Source organism: Eleutherodactylus coqui, chromosome 4 (genome assembly GCF_035609145.1).
Source record: "Eleutherodactylus coqui strain aEleCoq1 chromosome 4, aEleCoq1.hap1, whole genome shotgun sequence".
In the NCBI taxonomy this organism is placed as follows: domain Eukaryota; kingdom Metazoa; phylum Chordata; class Amphibia; order Anura; family Eleutherodactylidae; genus Eleutherodactylus; species Eleutherodactylus coqui.
The window spans coordinates 166,738,246-166,762,827 of record NC_089840.1 but is presented as its reverse complement, the minus strand read 5'-3'; the positions used below and the strand labels follow the sequence as shown (position 1 = coordinate 166,762,827).

At 44.3% G+C, this 24,582-nt stretch overlaps 1 protein-coding gene across 1 annotated transcript in view; it reads left to right on the top strand.

Moving 5' to 3' along the window:
* The first annotated feature begins 14,355 nt into the window (after positions 1-14,355).
* The window catches only part of LOC136625825 (L-threonine ammonia-lyase-like), a 164,933-nt gene continuing 154,706 nt past the window's right edge, over positions 14,356-24,582 (top strand). The window contains exon 1 of the mRNA XM_066600348.1: positions 14,356-14,526. Within this exon, the coding sequence (XP_066456445.1) occupies positions 14,426-14,526 (101 nt within the window). The 5' untranslated portion in view covers positions 14,356-14,425. The remainder of the gene's footprint in view (positions 14,527-24,582) is intronic.

The following is a 24,582-nucleotide window of genomic DNA, read 5'->3' as shown; positions in this document are numbered from 1 at the left end:
TAATTCTTTTGCGCATAGAATTGAATAATGGAGTTGGGACCCATCAGCTTTTACTATTTATGACATAATCTATGCTCGTGCCAAATTTCCTGTTTCTATGACACTGGAAAGTGAAGAAATTACATTCCGCACGTAAAATTTCGACGCCAATTCTTTTGCGTTAGAATTGAATAATCAAGTTGGGACCTATTAACTTTTCCTATTTATGACATAATCAATGCTCGTGCCAAATTTCATGTTTCTATGACACCAGAAAGTGAGAACATTAGATTCCGTACGTAAAATTTGCACGCTAATTCTTTTGCGCATAGAATTGAATAATCGAGTTGGGACCCATTAGCTTTTCCTATTTATGACATAATCAATGCTCGTGCCAAATTTCCCGTTTCTATGACACCGGAAAGTGAGAAAATTACATTCCGCACGTAAAATTTGGACGCTAATTATTTTGCGCATAGAATTGAATAATCGAATTGGGACCCATTAGCTTTTCCTTTTTATGACATAATCAATGCTCGTGCAAAATTTCCCGTTTCTATGACATTGGGAAGTGAGTGATTTAGATTATGTACGTTAAATTTAGACGCCAATTCTTTTGCGCTAGAATTGAAAAATCGAGTTGGGACCCAATTTCTTTTCCTATTTTGGAGATAATCTATGCTTGCGCCAAATTTCATGTTTCTACGACATTGGGAAGTTGGAGAACTTTTGGCGAGTCAGTGAGTCAGTGAGTCAGTGAGTCAGTCAGTGAGTCAGTGAGTCAGTGAGGGCTTTCAGCTTTATATATATAGATGACATCAGGAAGTGAGAGAATTTGATTACATACGTAAAATTTGGACACTAATTCTTTTGCGCTTAGAATTGAATAATCGAGCTGGGACCCATTAGCTTTCACTATTTATGACATAATCAATGCTCGTACCAAATTTCCCGTTTCTATGACACCGGAAAGCGAAAAAATTACATTCCGCACGTAAAATTTGGACGCTAATTCTTTTGTGCATAGAATTGAATAATCGAGTTGGGACCCATTAGCTTTTACTATTTATGACATAATCAATGCTCGTGCCAAATTTCCCGTTTCTATGACACCGGAAAGTGAGAAAATTACATTCCGCACGTAAAATTTGGACGCTAATTATTTTGCGCATAGAATTGAATAATCGAGTTGGGACCCATTAGCTTTTCCTACTTATGACATAATCAATGCTCGTGCCAAATTTCACGTTTCTATGACACTGGAAAGTGAGAAAATTACATTCCGCACGTAAAATTTGGACGCTAATTATTTTGCGCATAGAATTGAATAATCGAGTTGGGACCCATTAGCTTTTCCTACTTATGACATATCAATGCTCGTGCCAAATTTCACGTTTCTATGACCCCGGAAAGTGAGATAATTAGATTCCGTACGTAAAATGTGGACGCTAATTCTTTTGCGCATAGAATTGAATAATCGAGTTGGGACCCATTAACTTTTCCTATTTATGACATAATCAATGCTCATGCCAAATTTCGAGTTTCTATAACACTGGGAAGTGAGAGAATTAGATTCCGTACGTAAAATTTGGACGCTAATTCTTTTGCGCATAGAATTGAATAATCGTGTTGGGACCCATTAACTTTTCCCATTTATGACATAATCAATGCTCGGGCCAAATTTTAAGTTTCTATGACATTGGGAAGTGACAGATTTAGATTACGTACGTAAAATTTCGACGCCAATTCTTTTGCGCTAGAATTGAATAATCGAGTTGGAACCCAATTACTTTTCCTATTTTGGAGATAATCTATGCGTGTGCCAAATTTCATGTTTCTACGACATCGGGAAGTTGGAGAACTTTTGGCGAGTCAGTCAGTGAGTCAGTGAGTCAGTGAGGGCTTTCATCTTTATATATATAGACTAGCTGATATACCCGGCTTCGCCCGAGTTAATTTGGTACTGGTGTTTATCTGGTGTTCACACGGAAAAGCTTATGAAGTCGTGGTTACTTTAGAGATACTGAGGAAAAAAATATGTTCACCATTTTGCATAGTTCTCTGCGTTACCCAGGAAATACCACGGGCAGGCAACCATGCGACGTTTCCTTTATATAAAACTAGCTGACATACCCGGCTTCGCCCGAGTTAATTTGGTACTGGTGTTTATCTGGTGTTCACACGGAAAATCTTATGAAGTCGTGGTTACTTTAGAGATACTGAGAAAAAACATATGTTCACCATTTTGCATAGTTCTCTGCATTACCCAGGAAATACCACGGGGAGGTAACCATGCGACGTTTCCTTCATATAAAATGACATCAGGAAGTGAGAGAATTAGATTACGTACGTAAAATTTGGACACTAATTCTTTTGCGCTTAGAATTGAATAATCGAGTTGGGACCCATTAACTTTTCATATTTATGACACATTCAATGCTTGTGCCAAATTTCATGTTTCTATGACATTGGGAAGTGAGTGATTTAGATTACGTACGTAAAATTTGGACGCTAATTCTTTTGCGCATAGAATTGAATAATGGAGTTGGGACCCATTAGCTTTCCCTATTTATGACATAATCAATGCTCGTGCCAAATTTCCCGTTTCTATGACACCGGAAAGTGAGAAAATTACATTCCGCACGTAAAATTTGGACGCTAATTCTTTTGCACATAGAATTGAATAATCGAGTTGGGACCCATTAGCTTTTCCTATTTATGACATAATCAATGCTCGTGCCAAATTTCCCATTTCTATGACACCGGAAAGTGAGAAAATTACATTCCGCACGTAAAATTTGGACGCTAATTCTTTTGCGCACAGAATTGAATAATCGAGTTGGGACCAATTAGCTTTTCCTATTTATGACATAATCAATGCTCGTGCCAAATTTCCCATTTCTATGACACCGGAAAGTGAGAAAATTACATTCCGCACGTAAAAATTGGACGCTAATTCTTTTGCGCATAGAATTGACTAATGGAGTTGGGACCCATTAGCTTTTCCTATTTATGACATAATCAATGCTCGTGCCAAATTTCCTGTTTCTATGACACCGGAAAGAGAAAAAATTACATTCCGCACGTAAAATTTGGACGCTAATTCTTTTGCGCACAGAATTGAATAATCGAGTTGGGACCAATTAGCTTTTCCTATTTATGACATAATCAATGCTCGTGCCAAATTTCCCATTTCTATGACACCGGAAAGTGAGAAAATTACATTCCGCACGTAAAAATTGGACGCTAATTCTTTTGCGCATAGAATTGACTAATGGAGTTGGGACCCATTAGCTTTTACTATTTATGACATAATCAATGCTCGTGCCAAATTTCCCGTTTCTATGACACCGGAAAGTGAGAAAATTACATTCCGCACGTAAAATTTGGACGCTAATTCTTTTGCGCATAGAATTGAATAATCGAGTTGGGACCCATTAGATTTTCCTACTTATGACATAATCAATGCTCGTGCCAAATTTCACGTTTCTATGACACTGGAAAGTGAGAAAATTACATTTCGCACGTAAAATTTGGACGCTAATTCTTTTGCGCTAGAATTGAATAATCGAGTTGGGACCCATTAGCTTTTCCTATTTATGACATAATCAATGCTCGTGCCAAATTTCCCGTTTCTATGACACCGGAATGTGAGAAAATTACATTCCGTACGTAAAATTTGGACGCTAATTATTTTGCGCATAGAATTGAATAATCGAGTTGGGACCCATTAGCTTTTCATATTTATGACATAATCTATGCTCGTGCCAAATTTCCTGTTTCTATGACACTGGAAAGTAAAGAAATTACATTCCGCACGTAAAATTTCGACGCCAATTCTTTTGCGTTAGAATTGAATAATCAAGTTGGGACCTATTAACTTTTCCTATTTATGACATAATCAATGCTCGTGCCAAATTTCATGTTTCTATGACACCAGAAAGTGAGAACATCAGATTCCGTACGTAAAATTTGCACGCTAATTCTTTTGCGCATAGAATTGAATAATCGAGTTGGGACCCATTAGCTTTTCATATTTATGACATAATCAATGCTCGTGCCAAATTTCCCGTTTCTATGACACCGGAAAGTGAGAAAATTACATTCCGCACGTAAAATTTGGATGCTAATTATTTTGCGCATAGAATTGAATAATCGAATTAGGACCCATTAGCTTTTCCTTTTTATGACATAATCAATGCTCCTGCCAAATTTCACATTTCTATGACATTGGGAAGTGAGAGATTTAGATTATGTACGTAAAATTTTGATGCCAATTCTTTTGCGCTAGAATTGAAAAATCGAGTTGGGACCCAATTTCTTTTCCTATTTTGGAGATAATCTATGCTTGCGCCAAATTTCATGTTTCTACGACATTGGGAAGTTGGAGAACTTTTGGCGAGTCAGTCAGTCAGTGAGTCAGTGAGTCAGTCAGTCAGTCAGTGAGTCAGTGAGTCAGTGAGGGCTTTCAGCTTTATATATATAGATGACATCAGGAAGTGAGAGAATTAGATTACATACGTAAAATTTGGACACTAATTCTTTTGCACTTAGAATTGAATAATCGAGTTGGGACCCATTAGCTTTCACTATTTATGACATAATCAATGCTCGTGCCAAATTTCCCGTTTCTATGACACCGGAAAGTGAAAAAATTACATTCCGCACGTAAAATTTGGACGCTAATTCTTTTGCGCATAGAATTGAATAATGGAGTTGGGACCCATTAGCTTTTCCTATGTATAACATAATCAATGCTCGTGCCAAATTTCCCGTTTCTATGACACCGGAAAGCGAAAAAATTACATTCCGTACGTAAAATTTCGACGCCAATTCTTTTGCGCATAGAATTGAATAATTGCGTTGGGACCCATTAGCTTTTCCTATTTATGACATAATCAATGCTCGTGCCAAATTTCCCGTTTCTCTGACACCGGAAAGTGAGAAAATTAGATTCCGTACGTAAAATTTGGACGCTAATTCTTTTGCGCATGGAATTGAATAATCGAGTTGGGACCCATTAGCTTTTCCTATTTATGTCATAATCAATGCCCGTACCAAATTTTAAGTTTCTAAGGCATTGGGAAGTGACAGATTTAGATTAGGTACGTAAAATTTCGACGCCAATTCTTTTGCGCTAGAATTGAATAATCGAGTTGGGACCCAATTACTTTTCCTATTTTGGAGATAATCTATGCTCGTGCCAAAATTCATGTTTCTACTAGAGATGAGCGAACACCAAAATGTTCGGGTGTTCGTTATTCGGAACGAACTTCCCGCGATGTTCGAGGGTTCGTTTCGAACAACGAACCCCATTGAAGTCAATGGGCGACCAGAGCATTTTTGTATTTCGCCGATGCTCGCTAAGGTTTTCATGTGTGAAAATCTGGGCAATTCAAGAAAGTGATGGGAATGACACAGAAACGGATAGGGCAGGCGAGGGGCTACATGTTGGGCTGCATCTCAAGTTCACAGGTCCCACTATTAAGCCACAATACCGGCAAGAGTGCCCCCCCCCCCCCCTCCCAACAACTTTTACTTCTGAAAAGCCCTCATTAGCATGGCATACCTTTGCTAAGCACCACACTAGCTACAACAAAGCACAATCACTGCCTGGATGACACTCCGCTGCCACTTCTCCTGGGTTACATGCTGACCAACTGCCCCCCCCTCCCCCCCACAGCGCACACCAAAGTGTCCCTGCGCAGCCTTCAGCTGCCCTCATGCCATGCCACACTCATGTCTATTTAGAAGTGCGTCTGCCATGAGGAGGAACCGCAGGCACACACTGCAGAGGGTTGGCATGGCTGGGCAGCGGCCCTCTTTAAAAGGGGCGGGGCGATAGCCCACAATGCTGTACAGAAGCAATGAGAAATAGAATCCTGTGCCACCGCCATCAGGAGCTGCACACGTAGGCATAGCAATGGGGAACCTATGTGCCACACACTATTCATTCTGTCAAGGTGTCTGCATGCCCCAGTTAGACCGGGCTTTTTAATTCATAGACACAGGCAGGTACAACTCCCTATTGTGAAGTCCCTGTCGACCCACAGCATGGGTGGGTGCCAGGAAGCCACCGGCGGTACATAGAAATATCCCATTGCATTGCCCAACACAGCTGAGGTAGTAATGTCGTGCGTAATACAGGTGGGCTTCGGCCCACACTGCATGCCCCAGTCAGACTGGGGTTTTTTAGAAGTGTACAGATGTATTAAAAACTCCGTGTGCACCTACAGCATGGGTGGCTCCCTGGAACCCACCGGCGGTACACAAAAATATCCCATTGCATTGCCCAACACAGCTGAGGTAGTAATGTCGTGCTTAATGCAGGTGGGCTTCGGCCCACACTGCATGCCCCAGTCAGACTGGGGTTCTTTAGAAGTGGACACATGTAGGTTAAACTCCCTGTGGACCCACTGCCTGGGTGGGTTCCAGGAAGCCACCGGCGGTACATAGAAATATCCCATTGCATTGCCCAACACAGCTGAGGTAACGTCAGCTGTAATGCAGGTGGGCTAAAAATTAATTTGATTACACTGTAGGCGAGGGCCCACAAAAATTGCTGTATCAACAGTACTAATGTACATCCCAAAAATTGGCCATGGCCAGCCAAGAGGGCAGGTGAAACCCATTAATCGCTTTGGTTAATGTGGCTTAAGTGGTAACTAGGCCTGGAGGCAGCCCAGTGTAACGAAAAATTGGTTCAAGTTAAAGTTCCAACGCTTTTAAGCGCATTGAAACTTATAAAAATTGTTCAGAAAAATTATTTGAGTGAGCCTTGTGGCCCTAAGAAAAATTGCCCGTTCGGCGTGATTACGTGAGGTTTCAGGAGGAGGAGCAGGAGGAGGAGGAGGAATATTAGACACAGATTGATGAAGCAGAAATGTCCCCGTTTTGGATGGTGAAAGAGAACGTAGCTTCCATCCGCGGGTGCAGCCTACGTATTGCTTACGTATCGCTGCTGTCCGCTGGTGGAGAACAGAAGTCTGGGGAAATCCAGCCTTTGTTCATCTTGATGAGTGTTAGCCTGTCGGCACTGTCGGTTGACAAGCGGCTACGCTTATCTGTGATGATTCCCCCAGCCGCACTAAACACCCTCTCCGACAAGACGCTAGCCGCAGGACAAGCAAGCACCTCCAGGGCATACAGCGCTAGTTCAGGCCACGTGTCCAGCTTCGACACCCAGTAGTTGTAGGGGGCAGAGGCGTCACCGAGGATGGTCGTGCGATCGGTTACGTACTCCCTCACCATCCTTTTACAGTGCTCCCGCCGACTCAGCCTTGACTGGGGAGCGGTGACACAGTCTTGGTGGGGAGCCATAAAGCTGGCCAGGCCCTTAAAGACTGTTGCACTGCCTGGGATGTACATGCTGCTCGATCTACGCACATCCCCTGCTACCTTGCCCTCGGTACTGCGCCTTCTGCCACTAGCGCTGTCGGCTGGGAATTTTACCATCAGCTTGTCCGCAAGGGTCCTGTGGTATAGCAACACTCTCGAACCCCTTTCCTCTTCGGGAATGAGAGTGGGCAGGTTCTCCTTATACCGTGGATCGAGCAGTGTGTACACCCAGTAATCCGTCGTGGCCAGAATGCGTGCAACGCGAGGGTCACGAGAAAGGCATCCTAACATGAAGTCAGCCATGTGTGCCAGGGTACCTGTACGCAACACATGGCTGTCTTCACTAGGAAGATCACTTTCAGGATCCTCCTCCTCCTCCTCCTCCTCCTCAGGCCATACACGCTGAAAGGATGACAGGCAATCAGCCGGTGTACCGTCAGCAGCGGGCCAAGCTGTCTCTTCCCCCTCCTCCTCATCCTCCTCATGCTCCTCCTCCTGTACGCGCTGAGAAATAGACAGGAGGGTGCCCTGACTATCCAGCGGCATACTGTCTTCCCCCGCCCCCGTTTCCGAGCGCAAAGCAGCTGCCTTTATGGTTTGCAGGGAATTTCTCAAGATGCATAGCAGAGGAATGGTGACGCTAATGATTGTAGCATCGCCGCTCACCACCTGGGTAGACTCCTCAAAATTACCAAGGACATTGCAGATGTCTGCCAACCAGGCCCACTCTTCTGAAAGGAATTGAGGAGGCTGACTCCCACTGCGCCGCCCATGTTGGAGTTGGTATTCGACTATAGCTCTACGCTGTTCATAGAGCCTGGCCAACATGTGGAGCGTAGAGTTCCACCGTGTGGGCACGTCGCACAGCAGTCGGTGCACTGGCAGCTTAAAGTGATGTTGCAGGGTGCGCAGGGTGGCAGCGTCCGTGTGGGACTTGCGGAAATGTGCGCAGAGCCGGCGCGCCTTTACGAGCAGGTCTGACAAGCGTGGGTAGCTTTTCAGAAAGCGCTGAACCACCAAATTAAAGACGTGGGCCAGGCATGGCACGTGCGTGAGGCTGCCGAGCTGCAGAGCCGCCACCAGGTTACGGCCGTTGTCACACACGACCATGCCCGGTTGGAGGCTCAGCGGCGCAAGCCAGCGGTCGGTCTGCTGTGTCAGACCCTGCAGCAGTTCGTGGGCCGTGTGCCTCTTATCGCCTAAGCTAAGTAGTTTCAGCACGGCCTGCTGACGCTTGCCCACCGCTGTGCTGCCACACCGCGCGACACCGACTGCTGGCGACATGCTGCTGCTAACACATCTTGATTGCGAGACAGAGGAGGAGGAGGAGGAGGAGGGTGCTTTAGTGGAGGAAGCATACACCTCCGCAGATACCACCACCGAGCTGGGGCCCGCAATTCTGGGGGTGGGTAGGACGTGAGCGGTCCCAGGCTCTGACTCTGTCCCAGCCTCCACTAAATTCACCCAATGTGCCGTCAGGGAGATGTAGTGGCCCTGCCCGCCTGTGCTTGTCCACGTGTCCGTTGTTAAGTGGACCGTGGCAGTAACCGCGTTGGTGAGGGCGCGTACAATGTTGCGGGAGACGTGGTCGTGCAGGGCTGGGACGGCACATTGGGAAAAGTAGTGGCGACTGGGAACTGAGTAGCGCGGGGCCGCCGCCTCCATGATACTTTTGAAGGACTCAGTTTCCACAACCCTATACGGCAGCATCTCAAGGCTGATGAATTTTGCTATGCGGACGGTTAACGTTTGAGCGTGCGTGTGCGTGGCAGCGTACTTGCGCTTGCGCTCCAACAGTTGCGCAAGCGACGGCTGGACGGTGCGCTGAACTACACTGCTGGATGGGGCCGAGGACAGCGGAGGTGAGGGTGTGGGTGCAGGCCAGGAGACGGTAGTGCCTGTGTCCTGAGAGGGGGGTTGCATCTCAGTGGCAGGTTGGGGCACAGGGGGAGAGGCAGGGGTGCAAACCGGAGGCGCTGAATGGCCTTCGTCCCACCTTGTGGGGTGCTTGGCCATCATATGTCTGCGCATGGTGGTGGTGGTGAGGCTGTTGGTGTTGGCTCCCCGGCTGAGCTTTGCGCGACAAAGGTTGCACACCACTGTTCGTCGGTCGTCAGGCGTCTCTGTGAAAAACTGCCAGACCTTAGAGCACCTCGGCCTCTGCAGGGTGGCATGGCGCGAGGGGGCGCTTTGGGAAACAGTTGGTGGATTATTCGGTCTGGCCCTGCCTCTACCCCTGGCCACCGCACTGCCTCTTGCAACCTGCCCTGCTGATGCCCTTGACTCCCCCTCTGAAGACCTGTCCTCCTGAGTAAGCGTTGCACACCAGGTGGGGTCAGTCACCTCATCGTCCTGCTGCTCTTCCTCCGAATCCTCTGTGCGCTGCTCCCTCGGACTTACTGCCCTTACTACTACCTCACTGCAAGACAACTGTGTCTGATCGTCATCGTCCTCCTCACCCACAGAAAGTTGTTGAGACAGTTGGCGGAAGTCCCCAGCCTCTTCCCCCGGACCCCGGGAACTTTCGAATGGTTGGGCATCAGTGACGATTAACTCCTCTGGTGGGAGAGGAACCGCTGCTGCCCAATCTAAGCAGGGGCCCGAGAACAGTTCCTGGGAGTGTTCCCGCTCCTGAGCAGGTGTCATTGTAGTGGAGTGAGGAGGCTGGGAGGAAGGAGGAGCAGCAGACAGAGGATTCGGATTTGCAGCAGTGGACGGCGCAGAACAGCGTGTTGACGATAGGTTGCTCGAAGCACTTTCTGCCATCCAGGACAGGACCTGCTCACACTGCTCATTTTCTAATAACCGTCTCCCGCGTGGACCCATTAATTGGGCGATGAATGTGGGGACGCCAGAAACGTGCCTCTCTCCTAATCGCGCAGCAGTCGGCTGCGACACACCTGGATCAGGAGCTCGGCCTGTGCCCACACCCTGACTTGGCCCTCCGCGTCCTCGGCCGCGTCCACGTCCTCTAGGCCTACCCCTACCCCTCAGCATGCTGTATTACCAGTGATTTGATTTCACAGGCAGGAAATAAATTGGCGCAAGACTGCAGGCCAAATATAATTTTTTCCCTTTTTTGAAAACGAAAGGCCCCACTGCCTCTAGTGAATGAATAATCTAAGTTTAATAACTGTGCTGTGTCCCTTCTAATGTGTGACAGAACGTGAGGGTAGCAGAGTTATTAACTCTGGCAGAGCAGGTATTTTTTTTCCCAATTAAGGAAAGCAAATGGTGAAGCCAGGAGTAAAACGTAGCTGGGTGCGTCTGATTTTTAAACGTTGCACACGCAGCCGACACATGTCCACCGCCCTTAGGACGGACAGAGGCAGGACAAATAGAATTATTTTCAGTTTTTTTCCACCAAAAGGCAGCACTGCGTATATTCAATGAACATGAGAAGTTTAATAACTGTGCTGTGTCCCTGCTAATGTGTCACAGAACGTGAGGGTAGCAGAGTTATTAACTCTGGCAGAGCAGGTATTTTTTTTCCCAATTAAGGAAAGCAAATGGCGAAGCCAGGAGTAAAACGTAGCTGGGTGCGTCTGATTTTTAAACGTTGCACACGCAGCCGACACGTGTCCACCGCCCTTAGGACGGACAGAGGCAGGACAAATAGAATTATTTTCAGTTTTTTTCCACCAAAAGGCAGCACTGCGTATATTCAATGAATAATAACTGTGTTGTGGCCCTGCCTACACAATTCTTTCCCTGCAGTATCAATGGAGGGTGCAATGCTCTGCAGAGGCGATTTTGAGAAGAAAAAAAATGCAGCACAGCTAACAGCAGCCAGCACAGTACTGCACACGGTTAAATATGGCCCTAGAAAGGACCGTTGAGGTTCTTGAAGGCTACACTCACTCCTAACACTCTCCCTGCCTATGCAGCACTTCTGTCCCTAATGCCGGGTGCAACGCTCTGCAGAGGCGATTTTGAGGAAAAAAATAATTGCCACTGCTAACAGCAGCCAACACACAGCTATCAGTGGCCCTAATAAGGACCTTTGGGGGGTCTTGAACCCTACACTAACTACCAATTCTTTCCCTACAGCAGCTCCGGTACAAACAGCACTGTCCCTCATCTAACTCACACGGCATCTGAGGCGAGCCGCGGGAGGGGCCGACTTTTATATTCGGCGGACACCTGATCTCCCCAGCCACTCACTGCAGGGGGGTGGTATAGGGCTTGAACGACGCAGGGGGAAGTTGTAATGCCTTCCCTGTCTTTCAATTGGCCAGAAAAGCGCGCTAACGTCTCAGGGAAGGAAGTGAAAGTAACCCGAACACCGCATGGTGTTCGTTACGAATAACGAACATCCCGAACACCCTAATATTCGCACGAATATCAAGCTCGGACGAACACGTTCGCTCATCTCTAATCCAGATAGACACAGAATATAACTGGTATGATATTTTTACTGGATGGTCACCTACAGCAGGAAAGATGATAGATTTTATGTTTCACCCATTACTAATACTGTTTCTTTTGTTCATTCTTTTGAGTGTTTGCAACTTATGGACATTCTGTGGGATACGGAGACAAGCAAATTATCTGGAATCGCTCCCTCTACGATATCGTTAAAACAGTCAAAAGAGTAAAAGAGCAACAACAGTGGGGATCCGGCGAAGAGGATAGAAAGACCGGCAGGGGTGGCTTAGCACCCTTGATAGTACCACAACAAAGGCTCTTTTCAAGATGGACTGTTTCAAACGGGGGATTGTGAGGGTTATGAACATATTAATTTATATATGTATGTATCTTTGATATACGTTTCCGGAGGCTTTAGGCCTAAATTGTACACTCTATTCTGTGTCCTATGAAAAGCTCTGATAAATGCTTGTACATTTAGGTTAGTACTTAATTACATTAAGTAGATGTGTAATCTTAAATGTCCATCATGTCTCCAAGATCTTGTTAATCTCGTTACAATGATCAAAGGATAATGGAATGCTTCGATCATTAACTGCTGTCTAGGGCATGTGATTAAAATGTAGATTGTGATAAAGAATCAAGGTGCTAGACAGTCAGTCTACATTCCAACAAAAGAAGCCATGTTTATTGAGAAAACGCAATTATTCACCACCTTAGTACTTTGACCTCAGTATAACAGATTGAACTTTGTAACACTAGCCTTTGCACTGATACGCCTACTGATACTCCTTCTATTTTTTGTATAAGAAATGACAATGTACAGAATAAACACAGATTGCTTCTAGACACAGGCCTGATCTCTGTGTTTCATTGCTTTCTCACGGCGGCCGCCATAACCACCTCTGATTTGGAGCCTCACAGCATATTGACGGAACATTGAATTCCTTAACAGTCCGTCTGGTGGCAGTCCAAGAATTTCACCTTTAACGACACAACAAGAGAGCACCACCACCATCCCCCCGCCACGGCCCACTTAATCCTGGCCACATTCCTAAAACCAACTACATAAAACCGCGCTACCACGTCCGCAGTCACCACCACATTACCACCAACGAGGTTACTGTTAAGGTACATATTGGGTCAGGTTGGGGCATGCAGTGTGGGCCGAAGCCCACCTGTATTGTATCTGACGTTAGCTCTGCTGAGTAGGGCAATGGGATATTTTTATGTACCGCCGGTGGGTTCCAGGGAACCACCCATGCTGTGGGTGCACACGTAATTCCCATTGCGGAGTTGGACCTGGCTGTGACTATTTATAAAAAAAACGCGGTCTGACTGGGGCATGCAGACACCTTGACAGAATGAATAGTGTGTGGCACATAGGTTCCCCATTGCTATGCCCACGTGTGCAGCTCCAGATGGAGGTGGCACAGGATTGGATTTCTCATTGCTTCTGTACAGCATTGTGGACTATCGGCCCGCCCCTTTTATGGGGGGGTCGCTGCCTAGCCATGCCAACCCTCTGCAGTGTGTGCCTACTTTTCCTCTGGCAGACGCACTTATAAATAGACATGAGGGTGGCGTGGCATGAGGGCAGCTGAAGGCTGGGCAGGGACAATTTGGTGTACGCTGTGGACACTGTCGTGCGGGGGGGGGAGGGGTTGGGCAGCATGTAACCAAGGAGAAGTGGCAGCCAAGTGTCATGCAGGCAGTGATTGTGCTTTGTTGGAGGTAGTGTGGTGCTTAGCTAAGGTATGCCATGCTAATGAGGGCTTTTCAGAAGTAAAAGTTGTTGGGAGGGGGGGCACTCTTGCCGCTATTGTGGCTTAATAGTGGGACCTGTGAACTTGAGATGCAGCCCAACATGTAGCCACTCGCCTGCCCTATCCGTTGCTGTGTCGTTCCCATCACTTTCTTGAATTGCCCAGATTTTCACACATGAAAACCTTAGCGAGCATCAGCGAAATACAAAAATGCTCGGGTAGCCCATTGACTTCAATGGGGTTCATTACTCGAAACGAACCCTCGAGCATCGCGATAATTTCGTCTCGAGTAACGAGCACCCGAGCATTTTGGTGCTCGCTCATCTCTACTTACAACTCATCCCACAAAAAAAGGCCTCAAACAAGCCATATGAGGCCTTGTTTTTTTGTGGGATGAATTGCTATGTTGGCAAAAAAATAAAAATGTTATGACTCCTGGAACGTATCAATACAAAAATGAAAGCAAATTGCACAAAATAGTCCACCAGTAAAGGGTTACACGACTGAGGGAAAACTATCTGTAAGTCTGGTTTCCTACATATTCTTTGCAGCACACAAGAATATTGTATGCACCGTCATGTAGTGCCTACCTATCGGTAAGTTCTAGCAGTAGTTCTCGGCAATCACTGTAGCTTTCTTGGCTCCATCTTACCATCCAGTAAAAGGATTAAACTTGACAATGTAATGAACTAGGGCAGTGATGCAGCACAGAGATAGTCGTTAAGCCTCTAAGGGACTTAGTGAATTCTCCATCTTCAAAGTAGAGTATAATCCGAGGTGTGAGGGATATTGGCAGGGACAGGTTGGCCAGCACGGGGAGCACTATATATAGTCAGACCCTCCGTGCTTCGCAGTGTCCTCTGATCTGAACTTGAAAGAGAGGAAACAGAGGAGTCAAGCAGAAAGCCGGCGTGGGGTGCATTAGCCCTGGCTTTGTGTAGTCTTGGGCAAAGAGCACAACAAGGATACAAATTATGTATTTTGCTGCCCAGTTTATTTACTCCAAGATTTTGCGCAGTGGGGATCCTATCCTGGACGTTGAGCGAGAGGAGGATTCTGATCCCTTCTGGAACAGGTTCGGAACTCTGTAGTCAACCGTTTTCCGTTAGAAGTATGGGCAATGAACGAGCCCTCCATGGCACTCTGCACCCAGACCCTCTCCTTCCTCCCCTGCGGGCAGTAGTGGCGTGTGTGCTGCACATGGCTGTATTTGTCATTGCTGTGCTATATAGGTAAATCCCTCAGTGTGTCTACGATGCAATCTTCTTGTTAATCGTCATTTTTTGTGTCTGTAATGATGCTGATTAGTATTGTGGCTGATAGTTCAGAACATAGACTGGAGTACACACTTTGAGATAACTTGCTGCAATCTCATATGTGGACATTAGTCCAAAGTCCAGCAGTGTGGGGCCAAGACAATGTGTGGTACATGCTCAGCTTAAAGACTATCTGTGTATTTAATGAAATGCTTGTAGCTTCTATGAAATACCAAATCTGGAGCATCTTTTTGTGGAGCCTCATGATGTGCTGCTCCTTTGTTCCTGTAAATATATGAAAAAAAAGACAATGGAGTGTTCCTATGAAAACAGGCTGAACTAGTGGGACATTGTCTTTTTTCAGCCTAACATACTATACTATATATTCCTTGTCAAAAGGAGATATTCCTATACACTCCATTAAATTGGGAAGATGGAACAATACCTCTACAGCGCCACCTATTGGAAGGCAGCATTCCTGCAAGTCAACATCACACTTTTTACAAGCCTTCTAACATTGACTGGGAATTGTGAGCCAAAGCCAGAGTCTTCCCCAAAAGGAGAAGATAACCTTGTAAAGCCAAGCTAGAAACCTGCTGCACAGTGATGAGGGGCAATGCCCCTTAAACAGCGGTCTGTACACGGTTCTCTGTTCCTTCTGGAGAAGATTCTGGCTTTGGCTTGCAATTCCCAGTCAGTGTTACAAGGCTTGTTAAAAAGTCTGATATTGACTTGCAGGGATGCCGCTTGTGCACGTGTCTTAGGCCATTAACCTCCCCTACACAGGTAACATGTGGGGGTTGTCACTCTATTGAAAGGATATCCATCACATTATCCATGTTGGCCAGAAAACTCTACGGTTTGATGATGTGTGGAATAGCAATATTTTGGGTGTTACCCTTCCATCAGACTGCAAACAGAAATATATAATACTGAAAACTACTGAAGCAGAGCTTGACAACACTATGCCAAGAAGAGTCAGTCAGGGAACAGATGGGCCCCCTGCCTCTACCTAACTGCGCAGATATCATGGTCTTTATTGACCAACATACCCAAAATGTTAAATGGCCAGGACCAGATTTATGTCATATCCTGGCCACTACAGATAGATGTTAGCTGCATAACATAGTATCCCACCGCATATGGATCAGGTTCAGCCTCTGAGCCTGCGTGATACTGTCCTTGAGCACATCTATCGTACTTGTAGGGCGAATGTCGTTATGGGGTTTAGGGTCCTAAATATCTCTCAATGACATAAGAAGTCTCCAGTATTATAAATGATACATACCGGTAGTAGTTGGGGACCCTGTTGTAGGTTTTGCACTGAGGCCCTGGCAATGACTCTTATTTACCTCAATAGTGTGTCGTTCTACAGAGAGGAGGAAAAGTTCTGATTTGTTTATGACTATAAAACAGCAAAAGAAAGTAGAAGAAATTAAAGAAACCATTTCAATTTAGCTTTATGTAAAGTAATATTTGCTGCATTATACATTTGTAATATCATAGAGGGTTCATATTTCCTACAAATATTTCTGCCACAAAGCACCAGTCATCAGGTAAGTCTGGTCAGTGAGAAAACCCACTGAATGTGACATCTTAAATAAGTTGAGCGATCAACTGTTTTCTTTGTCATCTATGTTCGGGGCTCTGAGTTACTGTCTCATCAGCTCTGCCTTCAGGGTGTGATATGCTTGCATTTCTCTTTCTTCCTTTCCAGCTGTGTCCAGAGGTTAGTCCTCGACAAGTAGGTCCATGATACGTGTTCTTCTGTGCTGCCTGCTTCTTGTTTGTTGGAGCATTTGCTGGGGGGCTGTCGAGCTACTTAATTGGTGGCCTGATAATGAAACGCACCTTTTTTGCTGATTTACTCTAGTCTGTTCATGACGAGGGAACATTTCCTACCGTACATTACACATCACCAGGCTAGAAAGATATCAAACATTTTAAACATTTAGACAAATTGCAAATTTTATAGAATCTGATGTACTTGATAACATTAAAATAGTTTGGTAGTTCTGTGATTGTTCCCCAATAGTTTCATAAATGCACAGGAGATGTTGGAACTAAAGTATATGAACATAAAACCTTCATAGTGAAGGAAGTCAGAGGAAACAAATTCTTCTTGTAGCCACTTAAAGTGTATTTTGTCCACATTAAGGTGTTTAAAGGAACCTGTCATCACATTTGAGCCTCATAAATTATGTCATAGGCTTAAGGCCTCTTTTGCATGGGCGACACGGCATCGCGGCGAGAAAATCACAGCGATATCGCATCGCTGCACCGTGTGATATCACTGTGTCTTCTCGCGGCAATATCGTGATTTTGTAGCTCTACAAGGTCGCGCGACTTTGTAGCACCACATTCGAGGATTTTCGGGGAGGGGAGTGAGGCCTTTAGGGGCAAGTCCTACCCCAAAAATATACCCTAACTACAGAAATTTAAAAAAAAAGCATACATTTACCTAGACGCGCTGTCCGTGGCTCCGCTGCAGCTTCTCCCTGGGTCTCTGGCCACTTTTCTTCTTCATCTCTTTTGGCCAGGGATTAAAAATCCCCGCCTCCTAAAAGCACTAGCTGTGATTGGCTGATGTTTAGCCAATCAGAGCCAGCACTTGATGAATAGCTGTGATTGGCTAAGCGTCAGCCAATCACAGACAGCACTTTCAGGAGGTGGGAATTTTCAATCCCCAGCCAGAAGATGATGAAGGTGAATAGTGTCGGAACCCGCGAGAAGATGCGGCTGGGTTGACAGCGCCGGAGAGGTAATGTATGTGGTTTTTTTTATTTTTTCTTGCAGCCAGGGCTTAGATTAGGACTTTGACAGTAGGATTTCCTACTGTCAAAGTTGCATTGCACCACACGAAAATTGCGTTTTTGTATGATCCAACAGAGAGGAAGGCTCCATAGAGAAGCATGGGCTACAAAACCTCACGAGTTGTGGGCATATCGCCGAACCCGTGAGGTTTTTGTGTTGGGTTGTTGCATGCTACAAAACATTGCATGTGTGAAGTAACCCATAGGAAAGCTTGGGCTTCACATACATGCGATTTGTAGCATTGTAGCAACACAACAAAACCGTGTGACTTTGTCGCCCATATGAAGGAGGCCTAAAAAAGTGATGCAACAGGGATTCCGGAGAGCTGTTTCATCCCCACCAGGTGCCTTGTGTTGGCTGCGCATGCAGTGTGACTGTTCAGACGTTCCTGTGTGCACATGCTTCTACAGAGATGAATGGGAGAGAGCGTGCACAGAGCCTTTTGAAGAGAGTCACGCTGTGTGGAAAGAATATTTTTGCAAGGACTCAGGGCAGGAACGCGGCGCCCGGGGAGTATGAAACACCTCTTTCCAGACTCCTCGTTCCCCCCACCTGTGAACCCCATAACAAAGTTGATGACAGGTTCCCTTTAATAGGAACCCATGTAGATAAAAAGTTATAAACTTTATTCACTCCATCATTAAAAAAGTGCAATGTTTCGACCTAAACACGGTCTTTGTCAAGCATAAATGCATGTACACTGCATCACATATAAATACACAAATCAAATACCTACCACCCAATTCGACTAAAACACACCCCTCATCCCATTACCTCTCCTATTGGCACAACAGGTCCCATGGCAGGTGCATTCTCATCAGCAGCTTCACAGATGTGCAGGGCATTAGAGCATATCCTGTGGCACACCAGCGTCCCGTTAAGCTAAGAGCGCATGCGCTATACTAGTAGCTCAGAAAATCAAGTGATACCTAAGTGCGACACATGAGACTACCGCGCATGCGCCAGCCTCTAATGTCATTGCGAGATCTCAGAGAATAGTCCCTCAATCGACTATCTGTAATGTGCTACCTATTCATGACAACACACATTCGTACACCCTACGCAAAAAATGAGCATCCGTGTGTTATAAATGTAAATATCATGAGGCTCTCAATAGAGAGTACATATGTAGATGAATGATTATATCTGTAGATAATATGAGTGCAAAAACTCCACCATGCAATGATCACTCATCTGTATATATAAAAATGAATGTATGTCTGTCTGTCTGTCCTTTATGCATTACTACACCATTCATCCGATCGCCATGAAACTTTGGGAAGTTGTTGAGTACACTCCTGCGAAGATTACTGGCATAGTAAATTTATCCTACGATAGGTGGGGCGCGTGCGAGCATCGTCGACAGTTATGCCCCCCAGACGTAGAACGTTCGATTTGCTTCTCAAGCACGAAAGAAAAAGGCATTACGAGCAACAGGATGCGTGTTCAACCAGAAAATGATGCATCCACCGAACGTTTCGCAAAACAATTGTTGGATATTGGGAATGCTGAGGTAACATGAAAGCTGTGCTGTGATTGGTTGCTATTTCTTATACTGCTCAAGTCACATGAAAGCTGCGCTGTGATTGGTTGTTACATATTATATTGTTCAGGTCACATGAAAGCTGCACTGTGATTGGTTCCTTTTCTTTATACTGCTGAGGTCACAGGAAAGCTGCGCTGTGATTGGTTGCTATTTCTTATACTGCTGAGGTAACATTAAAGCTGCACTGTGATTGGTTGATATTTCTTATACTGCTCAGGTCACATAAAAGCTGCGCTGTGATTGGTTGTTATTTCTTATACTGCTGAGGTAAAATGAAAGCTGCGCTGTGATTGGTTGCTATTCCTTATACTGCTGTGGTAACATGAAAGCTGCGCTGTGATTGGTTGTTATATAATATACTGCTGAGGTAACATGAGAGCTGCACTGTGATTGGTTGCTATTCCTTATACTGCTGAGGTAACATGAAAGCTGTGCTGTGATTGGTTGTTTTTACTTATACTGCTGAGGTAACATGAAAGCTGCGCTGTGATTGGTTGCTATTCCTTATACTGCTGAGATAACATAAATGCTGCGCTGTGATTGGTTGCTATATATTATACTGCTGAGGCAACATGAAAGCTGCGCTGTGATTCGTTGCTATTCATTATGCTGCTGAGGTAACATAAAAGCTGCGCTGTGATTGGTTGCTATTTCTTATACAGTTGTGACTGGCATTGCCTATAGATCAATGTGCTTTTGCCTAGATGATTTATAGATATTAGGTAGTGTCATATAGGTTTACTAGAGAGTCAAAACATCAAGCAACAAATAGATACATACTCCATATATGTATCTAAATCCATCCTTAAACCAGCCTGTATAGACCTAAATATCAAGTTATGTCACAATAAAGCCATGAATAGTGCAAATCATCTTGTCCAATCTTTATTTCGTAAAATTTTTAAATACATAGGTACTGTTATATACTCCAAAGAGTGACCAAAATTGACCCCATGCCATCCACAATATAGCATAGAGCCATACATTATGACCATCCTCCAGTTAAATGGACCGTATTCAATGGTCAAATATATCAATAAATGTGTGTAAGACAAATGGTGCCGTGTGGGCACCCACCACGGGACATGGCATTCTGCCGAAAGAAAAAGGGAGGAGAACAAAATTAATCATCCAATAAAAATAGTTTAACATCAGACAAAGCATAAAACATAAAATGGACCCACTTACAATTATAGAATGTGTACACATGCTATGATGACGTACCCACCATCATAAAAAAAAATTACGTACTCAAACAGGTCTGCAAAAAAAACTTTTTTAAAAATTGTTTTGATTTTGTTAAATCATCTTTATGTAGTTTTTTGCACAGATTTAAAAAATGACATGTTTTTTTTTCTATCACGTAAGGCTTGCCTACAAAATAAAGTTGAAGTATTTGGAAAAAATACAAAAACCGGAAAAATTTTTATTCGTTTTTATTTTAACATGAAGTAAAAGCAAAAAAACCCAACAATACCTAGCTAAAATAAGCATAATAGTGATACACATGTGTTGCAAAGTTATTATAAGTCTTTGTAAAAACGTTTTCTTTTTCCATCAAAGCTTCTTTTGGTACTTTTTCGGCTGTGTTCTTGTGAATTTTCCCTTTTTAACATCCAACAGTAGTCTGCCATCATGTTGACATTCCATCGACCTTGGTATCTGCGCTCCATTTCTTTTAGATCTTGATGGAAACGTTCTCCTTGTTCCTCACTTACAGCCCCAAGATTTTCTGGAAAGTAGTCCAGATGTGAGTGAAGGAAATGGACTTTGACACTAATGTTGCAGCCCAAGATTTTGTAGTTTTGTAACAATTCAGCAACCAAAGTTTTGTAGTTTGGGTCTTTTTTATTTCCAAGAAAGCCTGTTACAACAAGTTTAAATGAATTCCAGGCATTTTTTTCTTCCATTTCCATTTTAGTGACAAAGATTTCATCTTTTAAAAGTTTTCTTATGTCAGGCCCAACAAAGACTCCCTCTTTCAGCTTAGCATCTGATAGACCAGGAAACTGTTCACAAAGATACTTGAAACACTCTCCTTCGTTGTGTAATGCTTTCACAAACTGTTTCATTAGTCCCAATTTGATATGAAGTGGTGGAAGTAAGATCTTTTTAGGATCCACTAAACTTTGTCTTTCAACATTTTTAACTCCAGGAATAAGAGCCTTTCTGATTGGCCAGGTCTGCTTGACATAGTGTTGTTTCCTGTCACGGCTATCCCATTCACAGAGGAAACATGGAAACTTTGTGTAACCACTTTGTTGACCTAGTAACATGGAAATAACTTTCAAATCCCCACAAATGGTCCATTTATGGTCAGAGTAGCTGAGCTTATTAAGAACAAACCCAAGATTTTCGTAGCATTCTTTAAAATGGACTGAGTGTCCAACAGGCACAGAAGCATATTGGTTACCATTATGAAGAAGTACGGCTTTCAAACTCCTTTTTGACGAATCTATGAAAAGTCTCCATTCCTCTGGGTCATACGTTATGTTGAACATTTCCATGATTCCAGGTACATTGTTGCAGAAAACTAGTTCACCCTCTTGTGTAAAAAAAGGGACAAATTCCTTTTCTCTATGTCGGTACCATGAAAATGAAACACCGGAGGCTAACATATGTCTTTCTTTAAGTCTAGACCCTAACACTTCTGCTAAATCCTTTGGTAGGCCCAGATCTCATACTAAATCGTTCAAGTCTGATTGAGAGAAAAGTTCAGGGTCATTGGTACCTGGATCATAGCTGTCATCATTATCGCTGCTACTATGTGAGATTTGGTCTAAATCGTCTAAAATATTGTCCAGGGTATCCGTAGGTGAAGGAATAGGCAAGTCAGGTCCATGAGGAACAGGGCGAATAGCCGAACGTATGTTGGTTGGGTATGAACTGTCCTTCCTGTTTTTTAAATTGAAACCTTGGACTGAATAAGAACAAAAATAACAGTCATCACTGTGATTTTTATGCTCTCTCCAAACCATGGGTACTCCAAAACGAAATGATTTCTTCTTACCTTAAAACCATTGTCTCAGTTCTTCAACACACACAGAACACACTATATGGGGAGCCCAAGATTTATCTTGGTCCCCTAATTTCATACCAAAGTATGGAAAATACACCTTCTGAACAAAATTAGAAATGTTCCTTTGTTGCTTCTTGACGGTATAAGACCCACAAATATAACAGAAACAGTTAGGAGAGTTGACACATCTTCTAGTAGCCATTTCTTCTAAATACCGTATCACAAAACTGTTTGATGCGTACACCACAGTGGCTGGCTCCACACTGAGTCACTGACTGCAGTCAAGGTCACGCCTAGCAGACAGTTTAGATTCGTTGTCGTACGCGTACCGAACCTGAAAAACCCTGAAAATAGGAAAATTTCAGGTGAAATTTGTGACTTATCTAGGGGTGATGGAATTTTTTCACAATTTTTACCGTAATCAGCACAAAAAATACTGTTAAACCCACTAACTAAATATGCTACAATTTTTTCATCGCAGACCTGTGATATTTTTCTGACAGAAAAGGACCTGGACTGTACTCTAGATTTAAACCACGAGGGTACATAGAGTCCAAATTAAACAACCACTGTAATTCTAGCTGCTTAGGTTTATTTTATCACCACCTCGATATAATTTTGGAACTCCATCTATGATTCTATACCTAAGTTGGCTTATGGTATGTTCTGCCTCAATGAAATGCTTAGCCACGGGGACATCAACATTGCTAGTGTAAGGGTAAATTCTGCGTACAGCACCAATCAGGCCCACCCCAAATTCCCCGCTGCTGGCGGTAAAGAAGAGACACCACACACGGAGGTCTGGTATAGTTCCTCACACGGGGACATGACTGCGCACTTTATTACAGATTACATGGGATCTTATACCCTTTGGTCTCATCACTAGGAATGGGTGATGGGCTCATTAGCTCAAATTCACCGCATAACCATATATGTAAAGTCCGGATTTCCGGCCTGAGACAGTGAAAGTTATATACGTAGTTGAACAGTCGTTATGTAGATATGGCGCTTCTGGGAAAACAGCCAAGCACACGACCTTCGTGTCTGGTTCTGTATCATCTCTGAATTTCTGGACACATCTCTCTCAGCCTTGCAAAGCCTTGGAATATCTGATGTAAGGCGACATATAAGTTTTTCTCATTTTAACTTGAATAGAACTTGCATACAGGTATAAAAGCATAAAAAACATATGGCAATATATACATATACCCTCACAAACCCCCCTAAAAACTTATATGGAGATCAAGCACCAGACCTTGCACTCTTCCTCGGTCGCCTCTCCCTTGCGTCAGGGTTTCCCCACTGCCCGTAAGTACCTACTCCTAAAAGGGGGGATCCCTACCTCACCTCAGAAGGAGGCCATGGATTCCCTGGGCTTATTTCCGGGCATCCATATCCTCTATCTGTACAAGTTAACACCCCGCAGAGTGTGCCCTCGCTCGAACCTAAGGTCTTCTGCACTAACCCTAGGCAAATGGGAATTCCACTGACAATCCATCTTAGGAGATCGGGGCAGGCGCAGTACTAGTACATTTCTCCATTCTTCTGGTAACGTACTGTACGTGGTTGGCATTATCGGAACTGGCTCTTCATCTTTTTCAAACAAGGGAAATGTTGGTGTCACATTGTCCAGTCCCTTACTCATACTCTTTTTGATCAAAGGGATAATACACGAACAGGAAGTTACATATCCCACCTCTTTCTACTAAAATCATATCCACGGCCACTCTATTTTGGAACGCCATGGATGCAGTGGGCCCTAACTGGTCAGCTAACCCTTGCAAAAGCATCTCTGGTGTAGTTTACAAACCTCTGCTGATTGTAATAGATATAATTCATCCAATCTACATTATTATTAACAGTGACAATAGCAAATAAGGACTCAAAACCTGCTTTAACCTGATCTCTAGAATTAAATTCATCTGGCACCCCCCTTGGCACTCCTATTGCATCTATGTATACATGTGGATCAAAGTTACCACCTGGAGTGTCAACTTATCTCTTAGCACGATGCGGTGTTGGATTGTGTAGTCCTCATATTGCACATTTGATTGTATTAATTTGTTCTGATCCCTGAAACAGGTGGCTAGTGTACAGTAGTCAAAGGTGTGTGTTAGAGGAATTGTACCACAATGTCACTGTGACAGCCACTTCCGCCCAGGTCCCCACCCTGCCCATAGCATGTAAAGGATATGCAGGATCATGAGTTTTTGCAGTGCGAAGTGTGGATCCAAGTGGGCTTTCCTTCAAGCTTGACTGCAGTTGGGGTGGTGAGCAACATCTGGTAGGGACCGTCAAACCGTGTTTCTCTTTCAAACTTTTTCACATAGACCCTGTCACCTGGTTTCAGATTATGACACTCATCTGTAGGACCTGGGAGAAAAGCAGAGACTGCAGAATGGATTACTAACAATTCCTTGGAGAGGCCTATGACAAAATTAACAAGAAAATCATTCCCCAAACTCAGCTACTGTGGCATGTATCCTCCTGGAAAAG